This window comes from Xenopus tropicalis, chromosome 3 (genome assembly GCF_000004195.4).
Source record: "Xenopus tropicalis strain Nigerian chromosome 3, UCB_Xtro_10.0, whole genome shotgun sequence".
NCBI lineage: Eukaryota > Metazoa > Chordata > Amphibia > Anura > Pipidae > Xenopus > Xenopus tropicalis.
The window spans coordinates 97,262,403-97,274,598 of NC_030679.2; the positions used below are offsets into that span (position 1 = coordinate 97,262,403).

The following is a 12,196-nucleotide window of genomic DNA, read 5'->3' on the forward strand; positions in this document are numbered from 1 at the left end:
CAGTAGCCATGTGCCAGCGTTATCAGACACCCAAAACCCAATATGTATACAGTATATAGTTTTAAGAATAGGGAAAATATTACAAAATAAATGACCCTTTGAATAATGATGTCACATGTGTCTGTATATAAGTAGTTATTTTCTTTTTATCTATGTCCAGCCTCATGCCTGTGATACACATTTTAGATAGATAGTACCAGTAACCTAGTGGGACTGACGGCTGGGATAAGTGGTTAATTGGTTAATTGTCAAATTATCTTGTTGTTTTAGAAGCTTGTATATCACTTGGCCACTGACTCAATGCCAGGGTAAACACTGAATAACATACAAGGGTGTATAGCTGTCCCCAGAATACCTTGTTCAGTATAACAGTATTGTACTGGTATGTATGTATCCACAGTGGTGCACAAAGAAAGGGGATATAAATATACCGAGTATGGTACCTCTTGCAAGTACAGATATGGCATAATATAAACCTTTTTATCATATAACTACATTCTTTCATGTTTACAGTATAAAGAAAGAACAGCTAAAGTGGCTTTGAACTGTGCATTGACCAGTAGAGGGCAACAAAATGCTAGAGCTAGACTTGTATTGTATCTAAAACTGCAGAGTTGTACGAAGGAACTCCTAATGCTCCGTTCCTGATGGAAAATAACCTAGCCTATAAGAATGATATAAGAAAGGAATTAAACATGTCAAATAAGCACTGGGAAAAAAATGAGCTTGAAAAAAATCTTGTGAATCTGCTAAGCCTGAAAAAAGTCCTCCATTGTAAACTGTATTATTACACATGACTAAGAGTCTTATTGTTTTTTTTTTTCTAACAGCATGCCCCATAATGTATTATTGCCTTTTATATATGCAGACACAGAAGGTACTAGGTGAGAGGTAACACTAGGTTGAATGCCTGTAGCTGTTTGCATTAAAATGATGACCGTTTAATGTCTCTGCAAATATATAAATTTTTTACGAAGTCAGCTATTACAAAACTGGTATAATAACCTCGGGTAATATTAATTTAGCTGTTTACAGTTGTACGCTAACAAGCAGATTAGCATGGATATTCTGTAGGCTTGATCAGCAGTGATGAGTGATTTTTTTCGCCAGGCATGGATTCACAGCTAAATTCCAGTGAATTTTTTTCGTGAATATCACCAAGGAAAAATTTAGCGAATGAGTAAAAATTTGTGGTTGCATTAAAAAAGTCACAGTCACGTCAGAAAAGCCGCGGCCACATAAAATATGTTGTGGTCATGTCAACAAAAAGGCGTACATGTAAAAAAAAAAATCATGCATTTGCCACGGTTCACGAATTTTCCGCTGTTTCACTATTTTTTCAGGAATTTTACAAATTTTTCGGTGAAATGAAATAGGCCAGATTCGCTCATCACTATTGACCAGTGGCTTACAATATTTTTAACAATGTGGGACAATAAGCTAATAACACTCAATATTTTCTACACAGCCAGCTATATGGAGTTCTTATGATGATTGGGTGCCATACAAATGTCATGGCCATATAGAGCTCATAGACTTTTGGATATATATATACAATATATATAGATAGATAGATAGATAGATAGATAGATAGATGAGAGTGAGAGAGAGAGAGAGAGAGAGAGAGGTTTAGTTTGTATATAACAAAAGTTCTAACATAACTGCTTTTTACAGCACTACACCTTACAATATGTAAGAAATGTCTGTATCAATCAAGTTTAATTTTGATGATCGGGTCCCTTAACTAAGCACCATAGACAGTAGGTTAAGAAACAAGAATGCAATATAAGCTGAACAATAACTGAACAATTCAGCACAATTACAGTATGCTACAGGAAACTGTTCCACACTATTAATGTGTAAAAGTAATATGACAATTCCCATTCTGATACCATATCACATGAAACGATATTGTCATTGTTCATTATAAAATCATAAATTCAATTATGGTACTGTTAGTGGGATAAAAATGGTGATAAATTAATTGTAAAATATATGTGAATGACATGATATTGGTATGTAAAAAAAAAAGATAAAACACAATATTAGTACAGGCATAATGGTAAATTATACTGGAAGCAACAAGATTCTGCAAAGTACTTCTTAAAAATTAGATTGTTAACTATAACTAGTGATGAATGAATTTTTCCACCAGGCACAGGGGTTTCACAGTGAAATTCCGCCTTTTGCCATTGGCAAATGTTTCTGCTAAACTGCAGCAAAAAAATGTGCAAAGAAATTAGCTGGAAAAAAAATGCAAGAACAACACTGCAAAAAAAAAAAATAAACAAAGCCTTAATGCATTTGAAATGAGGAAAATGGCTATTGACTTGATAAGACATTTGAGTGAGAAAAAAAAGTAATGCTTGTAAAAAAAAAAAAAAGCTGCACAGTAGTCACGTGAATTTTTCACCATTTGTGAAGTTTTCAGCAGTTTTACGCTGTTTTCTTATACATCAAATGAATGAAACATTAAATGAATGAAAAGTTTGATTTTTGTTGCAGCCAATTTTTTCAGTGAATGTACCTGATTGAGTTTTCTGACTCATTTTCTTCCATACATACTGTATGCTAGCGTTCCACAAAAACAACCACAATCAAATTTTCAAAAGACTAAAGTTCTCAAATTATTTGCCCCAAGTGTAGAATCCCCTATTTTTTAATCAAAACTCTAAAATTGTTCTAAATGTGATTTTTTTCTTAGAATTGCTGCTTTCCTACATGACTATCCCCATCTAATGAGGTGAGTGTTTCAGGCTGCTATTTTGGCTCTTGGTGTCATTCAGATAATATGATTTACCTTCTGTAACGGAGGTACAGGAAACAGGGTCACTTGTGGAGCGGACTATATTGGCAATCCTATATTTCTTCGAATGATGTTGCTGCATAGTTTTTTCCGGCCGCCCCGTACGTTGGTGATTTGCAGGAAGAGCACTGGGGGATGGCAGGCACTGGCCAGGTGGCTGAGCAAACACACCACAGCACATTTTTATGGGTTTCAGAGACTGGGACACTTTTCTTTCTTTCACTGAAAGTTGAGATTCTCTTTCCAATGGGCTGAAATTCTCAGTTGATGTGTCCAGTGACCTGGACTGTGTGTGATTCTCACAGTTTTGCCACTGGGATCTGTCTGTGGACGTTCTACTTCCATCATCATCAGGTGAACACTGAGAATTAGTGAGAGGAAATCCGCCACGTAAACTGTGTTCCAAGCTGGTGCAGCTGCTCCCAGTGGCGGCTGTATGGATGGCACTATAAGGGCTAAAATCAGCAGAGCGAAGTGAGCCTTGAACTTCAAGGGAACAAAGATCTTCTGATGAGCAACTGCGAACTGGGATTTCCGCCACATCAGACACCAGCAGTGAGGTGCTATCTACAGACACTGCGAAGTAGAAACAATACAATTCAGTTCATTTTGGCAAGACATTACCATTACCATCAACGGAGAGATAATCACAACTTATTTGAATTTCAAGTACAAAATGAGTTTTGTCTGCATTACGCTAAAATAATAAATAAAATACACAAATACAAAAGTATTGTAGAAATGATACCTATATTGGCTAACAATAAAAATACATTACAAGCTTTCGAAGCTCTAAGGTCCCTTCATCAGGGCGATGTATTTTTATTGTAAGTCAATAGAGGTAGCATTTCTACAATCCTTTTGTATTCGTGTACTTTTTTTTTTTTATATAAAAATATAGAAAATGTTAAAGTATTCACAAACTTTCAACAACCACAGTATATATAATTTGGTATGTCATTTACAATGTAAGTTTTGGTAATTATTGACACCCCTTAAGATGAGTTTAGGAGCTTAGCCTCTCAGTAACAGTAGCCCAAAGCAGGTGCAATGCCTCTGGCATGCAAAGATAGTCTGACGGTCGGATGATGGGAAGTTACTGTGAACAACTGGATTATTACTGTTATAGGGCTGCTGAATCTCTGGGCTGGTCAATTAAAATCTATATATAAAATCTAGGTATGTCATTTTTAGACTTTTGTTCTACTTTAATTAATTTCACTTAGATTGTAAGATCTATGGGGCAGGGACCTCCTTCCTACTGTGTCTCATACCACATGGCACTTGCGTACCGTTGTGGCGCTTTATAAATAAAGTTATACATACATACATACAATTTTAGCATATTGCTTTTATTATGTAACTTTCAACTTGAGTTGGAGTTAAACTCTGTTGTCACAAGGAAGATGGTACAGACTTCATTGTCTGAACCAATTGCTTGTCTGTTCTAAAATGCTTCCATTTTTAATGACAATTCTTATTAGCCTACCAGTGAGAAGATGATTAGTTTAGTACCTTGGGTGCTGAAGCCTGCTGTTGTGTTCCTGTCACCTAGGCTGGAATCGGTGACCTGCTGATCTATGCTGGTCCCCTGTAGAAAGATAACAGGAACAAGGCACACATTAATTTACACCACCATTCGTCTGCGAAAGATACTCAGGAGATCATATTTGCATTTTAATTTAAACAACAAAGAGATTTAAACCATTTATTGCTAGAGGGGACCCTTTACCCACACTTACGTCTGAAAGCAATTTATTGTTAGCCAACAAAGATGTGTTTTCCTAGAATTAAACAGTACTGACAAGTGGAATATTTTAGCATGAATTGTTCTCTAGTTGCTATAGAAGCTTTAGACGAGATTAGCTGTGTCCATCGCAGGGGCCTCAGGGGGGCATAAAGACAGATGTATATAGAAATGTGGAAGCAGATAAATAAAGCACAACCACAGCAGGCTGCTGTACAAGCTGCTAATGGGACTCAACAGGATTCTGCCTTTATTTTCAGTACCTTATGCACTGTAGATATATTTTCTTGCATTTTACTGTTACTGTGATATAACTTTCTTCTTTATTGAGACACAAATGTTTCATTTTTAAGACTAGCAGATGCAAGGATTGAACCAAACACCCTATCTCCACATTTGTACGTTTCTGACAGTGGTGCTCAGTGTGCCACTTATTTATCTTTCAAGACATTTCACACATGCATAAGACTCTATCCATTCCTATCTTCCATGTTCATGATGCACACCTGACATCTTCCCCCATATCCATTTGTGTATATAAACGATGTATAGGGAAAGGCAAATGAAGAATGGCAAGGTACATTTTCTTAATACTCTTTGAAGTGTTCCTGACCCAGCTTGCAGTTTTACTTTTTTTTAATGATAAGGAAGCTAAAGTCAAAGAATGGAAATAAAGAGCAGATTGAAATGCAGAATAACAAATACATTTAGAAGAATAAACCTATCTAATCTCAACCAGGCCCACCAGGTCTCTAAGTACACAAAAATGGAATAAGTAGTCAGAATAATAAGATTTTAATATGATAATAAACATGTAAAAATGTCTGACCAAATTGCTCTAAAACAATACACCATATGCCACCAAATCATATAAAGTTAACTAAAAGATACAGAGCTAACTACTACAGGTGTATCAATATCTATGAACCAATTAAATAAAAAAGCATTGAAAATATACTGGTTGATGGGTATTCTTGAATTAAAAGCACAACATTTTAGCTAAACTCTTGTATGCACCTATGCCATAGGTGCAAAATAGTACAGTATTACAATAGTATTGTATTGCATTACATATTTGTAATACAGTTGTATAACAATAGTTTCTAATAATTCTGTTATATGCAGTTTACCACTAAGGTCCTAAATACACATTAGACAATAAACATTCTATAACATTAGGTGCATCCCAGTGCTACATGGTCCCCGGGTATTGCAGAACTACTTCTAGTAGCCCTAATATTTTTTTTTCAGTTTTGACTATTTTTCTAATAATATAAGACATTACCTTGTACTAAGCAAGCTAGCATAAACCCATTCTCATGCTAACACAATCTTGTTGTTTGTATTTAATGTTTCACTGTTTTATTTTTTGGAAAACCTCAAGGCACCATGCTGTATATTACATAAAGATGTTTATAAGCACACCATAGCATCACCTGTTTCAATTTGTAATGATTTTTGCGGCTCTGCATTACATTTCCAGGGACCTTGCTCACCTAATTCACACTCTTGAAAGGTGTTGATCCTCAGGTTATTTTCAATATACTGGGATTTACAGAGTGTTATGAATTATTTCCCGAACCAATGTTGTTGAACTTCCAGGGGATAAACGCGTCTGCCATTTCTGGGACAAACTTTATTTAAAAGTTCCTCCAAGTGAAATACTATGGCTAGCTTTGTTACATACAGGTTACTGTATTATCACCCCTTGCCTGTTTTAATAGTAGTATAAACCTTTTTCATAGGCTGCACAAGAATGGTGCCACTGGCAGATATAGAGGTACACAATAAATGTGTTCTACACATAGATACCTTTACTTCTGAGGGTGCTTTATTGCATACATTTTGGGCTTACATACATATAGGGGCTCAGATATTTTGCAAAAAGCATGTAAATACATAGGTCATTGCTGCTTCTGTTACTATGGCAGAAATTAAATTGCATGGATAGTCTCCAGAGAAACAGAAAGACATTTCTGCACACTAGGCAACTATAAAACATGGTAATATTTTAATGTACATTAATCATTTTCACTTGGTCACATTCTTTTCATTGACATCATTACATAGTTATACAGCTTATGCATTGCTGGATTTTTGAATTGCATTATTGGTAAAGAAAGAGAAGAACTGCTATACTGTGTATATTACGTTATATATTAAATATCTGTGTGCATTAATATATGAATAGATGTATGTTAATAAATATGACTGTGAATATGTATATACATACAAATGTGTGTGTACACATAAATATACATAAATATGTATAATTAATATGGAAGAGTTACTAAAAGATAAAACTAGTTATAAATTATTTCAAAAGCAAAATCTTTTACAGAATATATAGAAAAACAGGGCCCTCCTTAGCTCATGTATCAGTCAATACTTCATATATACAATTATTGTATAAAAAAAGCACAATCTTGGCTTGTTGCATTGCCTGTTATTGTTGCTGATAGCACTTAAACTCCTCATCCCAAATATCTCAGTACAGAAATGGACTATAAAAGGTCTCAATACCATAGGAGATCTTTATTCAGCAACTTCCCAGAGGCGCTATAAGGATCCCACTGAGTAATACAACTTGCCACGAACACAAAGATACGTATATTGGCAAATACTACACTTTCTCCAGCCAACCACCCCAAATTCCAAAACACTTCGCAAATCAACTCTGATGGAGTATCTCTGTTACAAAGCCTGGAATGCCAAAGCCATTCTTCCAGACCATAAAATGCATCTCCATAGAGAGGAAACCGAAAAACTTTCATACATGACCAAATATCTCCATCTCATTGGCAGGACACCCTACTCCTACCAAAAGGAGAAACCAGCTGTATGAATCACATCGAGACCCACAATTAACTGAATTGTAGATGGTACTTTACTCTACAAAGATTAGCATCAATGACACCAGGCTACCCGACTCAATGTTGGAGGAAGTGTGTGTTAGCCAGACAATGCTAGATCTTGTAATAAATGTTCCTTATGATAACTGAATATAAACTAAGTTACATTGGTATTATTCTGATGCCCACACTTGACCCTGAAATAAATGCCTTTTACTTCTTTTACTCTTGTTCAAATAAAAATTCAAGTGTCAAAAATATTTTATATGTGTAATTTTACATCCCTCTGTTGTACCAGGCCACAGAATATGTTGGCTCTTTATAAATATGTGCTAATAATATTTAAAAAAAAACCCCACAATATTTACTCAGAGTAAGCAGAACTCATCCAATTCTTCAGCGAGGCACTGATGCTGCATAAGTACAGTATGAGATTATTTCGAACATGATAGGCAATTCTGTTGTAAATTTGGAACCGGAATGTATGAAATGGCAACTTTGCACTCAATCAAGGAGGAAGCAGTGAGCTGAATACATCAGAGGAAATCAGCAGATGCTGAATTTGTATTCTCAGGATCCATGATACTTAAAATGTAAAAGGAAAAAAGGAAAAAAGGAAAAAAAAAACTAAAGAAGGCTGAGAATTGTTCTGAAGCCAAAATTACAGCCAATCAGCCCATTTATTGCTTATGGAAATGGCCTCTTCATACTCACCGTCAATAATATGAGAAAGTGGACTCCTGCCAACTCAAACAGCTTTCTGCAGGCAGTGTCCTTAAGATGCATCTGGGTAATAATCTGCAGCTGCAAAAATCTTGTACCATATATAGTTGTCTATTTACTTGCCTCGCCATACAAAAGAAGATAAGTATCTTGAGCTGACTGAATCTTTTGCTTTTCCCAAATGTTCAGTAGCCTTACATGCCTTCCAGTGAAAAATGACCTAACATAAGCTATCACATTGATAAACATGAACTAGTAATAACAACCTCATTGTAAGTGAATTTCTCTAAGGACTGGGAGATAACCCACAAGGAACTACTGTATCATAAAGGTATTTTTTATGTATGATTGCCATGTGGAGAGGCAAGGGACAAGTAGAAGCAATATGACATTCCAATTCAAAGTATTTGGTGGGGCTTCCCCTGCTCTGTATGCTGTGTGTTTGCCAGTCCTGACAATTTTTTTTTTGGGGGGAGGCTACCATTCTATCCATCACTGTACTATGAGCTTGCCCCTGAACATCTATCTCCTCCTCTTTCTGTGTAAGGACTACTCTAAAGATGGATCAAACCACATGAACAGTAACACCAAAGAATATAAATGTTTTAAAGTAATTCAAATATAATGTACTGTTTCCCTGCATTGGTAAAAGTTGTGTGTTAGCTCCAGACAGACTTCTATAGTTAATATAAATAAGCTGCTGTGTAGCCACGGGGGCAGCCATTCAAGCTGGAAAAAAGGAGAAAAGGCACAGGTTACATAGCAGATAACAGATAAGCTCTGTAGAATACAATGGGAATCCATGCAACTTATCCGTTATCTGCTATGTAACCTGTGCCTTTTTTAATTTGAATGGCTGCCCCCATGGCTTTACAGCAGCTTTGTTTCTATAAACTATAGTAGGGTTTCTGAAGCAAACACACAACGTTTACCAGTGCAGGGCAACAGTACATTGTATAATAATAATTTTGATACACACATTTTTTGGTGTTACTGTTCCTTTAAAATGCTCCAAAAATAAAAAGTCAATTGGTTATTAGTTTGCAACAAATAAATGGCCCATGCCAAAAATGACCTCATTTGTATGGCATGGACTTAAATGGATTGGACTACAGGACTGCAATCCCTCCTGCCAACCTCATTCTTACTGCTTACTGTTTCTTTTGGGATACTGATTGACCATAGCTAGAACAAAAACTCATAGTGCAAACATATAAACATGTTGCTTATATAGGTATAATTTGTAAAGCTCAGAGTCCAGATGCTGCTGCCCCAAATTGAGCATACATGAGTGCATATTATTTTATTATTTGAACTGAAGAGCAGCGCTGAGATCCATTGAAGTTTACAAGTGCCCATAATTAACCTGCTCTCAAAGAACAGAAGAGCTAATTCAGTTCCTGCTGGGGTAAGCAACAGGGTCAGGAAAGATAAAAATACTAATCCGCTGATGTCTATTATTCACAATAACTGAAGATAAACATTTTATATAAGTTTATTTCCTGCATACTACAGGTAACAGAAAGAAGAAGATTTATGTGCGTAATTCTACGCACCTTTCCTATATTTATTCAGTACAAATTAAAAAAAATTGAAATGGGTATTTGTTTATTTCAGAATCAGCTTTCAGTAGCAATTACATTTACAAATAACCTTGTGGCTCATAACCCCTTCCCCGTTTAGATTGTAAGCTTTAATGAGCAGGCCCTTTGTAATCTCCTGTATCAGTCATTACTTGTACACAGTTTGTATGTTTGATGTATAAACCCATTTATTCTACAGATCTGCAGCGTATGTTGCTTATTTTCAAGTAGGTGTTAATAAAAACTTTACAAAACTTTCATCTCTGACAAATTCATATTGGAACATCAAGCAGAATTACATTTTTTTGGAGATCCCTTTAATGTAATTCCTTTTTTTCTTTGGTGGATCTAAAATGTAATCTTCAGTTGTTTTAGTTAAGCCAGAGAGACCTAGGGTGGATTTGTAGGCTATATTGTCACAGTCTGGCAAGGACTTAGACAAGGACTAGCTAGATTTTCCCATCTTTAAGAAACTATGAAGATTTTTCTTCTCAATCCTGTGACTGTTTAGTCTACAGAATAAGTCTAGTAAAACAAATCAAAGCGATTCATTCTCCTGACAGGGGCAGCATCAATCTGACGGGGTGAAAAAGCTGCAGCTTGTTTCTTAAACATGTAAATAATGACCAACATAATGTACAATCACATTTATATAATATTTAACTATTAACTTTTGTAACATCTGATAGCCTGTTATGCCCTACACTTGATACCACTATCACCAGCTCCCCCACCTACACCGCTACCCCCCCCCCCCCCTTGTTCTGGAGAGGGTGGGAGCTGTAAAAGAGAACACTTCCTTCCTCTTCTAACCCCTCATGTTTCCTCCTATTCCCACAGCAACCCAGTAGATACAACACCCATAATCCTGAACAGCCTCTTCCAGTTGCCTCCTTCCGAGCCCTGTCATGGCCCTGTCATTCCCAGTTCCTGGCTCACTCCTCACTGGCATTCTTAACTACACACTTCCTATAAAATGTATTTATTCTATTTTCTGTTCATCTTAACCTTAACTTTGGGTATGTCATATACATTTGCATTCGGTCCAAATAATTTAATAATTTGTTTCAACTAGTTTTGCAGCCCTCTAGTGTGGTAGTTATTTGAATTTTACACTGAAAGATAAGTGGAGAGTGCCTAAACAGCAAGTTATGTTTCCTTATGTTTCAACTTATGGGGTCCATTATGGACATTATAGACCAGCTAATTGAAACACAATCATATGGGTGGTGATTGAGTGCTTTAGGAAAATTGCTTCTCATTCCCAATCCAGGTAAATTACTGGATATCCTTGCAGCAATTTCTGCATTGCCATTTCTACTCTACAAAATGATTGGTTTGACAATATACCCCGGGCGGAGTTTGCACACAACACCACCTCACTCTCTTCCATGGATACCTCATCATCTGTGTTTATGATCAGCATCCACTTTCTCTATTTAGGACTCAGCAAAACCTTATTTTCTTACAAAAGATGATAACCTTTCTCACACGTACTGTATGACTGATAACCAATTCATCTAAAACTCAATAAAAATGATCTCTGACAAAAGAAGAACACTTTTCTCATCAATATGCTTTTAAAGATGAAGTTTTCCTGTCCACTAAGAACATTTGTCCATGTCCTTAAGTTCTAATGGGTGCAAAGTATAGTATAGTTGGAAATCACATGAAGGACATTGAACGGAAAAAGCTGCTGCATGGTTTTTTGTTACATGTGTCCATTGACCCTGCTGACCTTGTCTTAGATTTTCTGGCTTCCTAAAACCATGTTGTAAGTTGTAATTGTTGTTTCATTGGGCTAGATAATGGCTGCTGCCATCTTTATACTAAATGTTAATTAAAGTGCTGGACACTGTATTGGATTCTTTTAGAACAATCCGCCCTTTATTTGATAATGGCAGAAATTCTGCTAAGAATAGCAGTTGCATTTTACTTTGCTCTATACCAAGCTGAGCAATGGTATACTAGTGGTTTTACGGTCAATATCCCACTCAATTTGTAGTGGAATATGTATCTAACTCAGTGGTTTATGGCCTTGTAATATTATGTGCAAATTTAAAATACAGTGTGTATAATCTCCTACTGGCACTAAGAGGGTTAATTAAAATGTAAGTTCAGCATTTATGATCACTTAGCAATGTGCTGAACAGAAAACCTGGGGGATTAAAATGCTCAGGGTAATGAAATTAAACTATAGGGTCTGAACTCTTTCCTCTCTATATATAGCAGCCATAAATAACATACAAAATGTGCTGTGACAAGGTCATCAGGACACAGTGAGGATGTCATGTTTGGCAAAAAGCATCATCCAGGCTCAGTCTGAGCACACTTAAGCACCCGACATCTCATAAAACTGGTGGCAGATCCCACGGAACCTCATCAATCACTTTTCAGCCAGCACTTGTGTCCAAGACTTAATTTAAATTTGGCCTTTCATAAAACTAAATGTGACACGCTATTTTAAAGCTATTAGGAAAGGAGC

General features: G+C 36.1%; 1 protein-coding gene across 2 annotated transcripts in view; it reads right to left on the reverse strand.

The window, feature by feature from the left end:
* fam189a1 (family with sequence similarity 189 member A1) overlaps window positions 1-12,196 on the reverse strand; it is a 346,103-nt gene that overhangs the window by 11,847 nt on the left and 322,060 nt on the right. For both annotated transcript variants that reach the window (XM_031898054.1, NM_001078904.1), the window contains 2 exon segments: window positions 4,322-4,397; window positions 2,801-3,382 (listed from right to left, as the gene is read on the reverse strand). In XM_031898054.1, coding sequence (XP_031753914.1) covers window positions 2,801-3,382; window positions 4,322-4,397 — 658 coding nt within the window.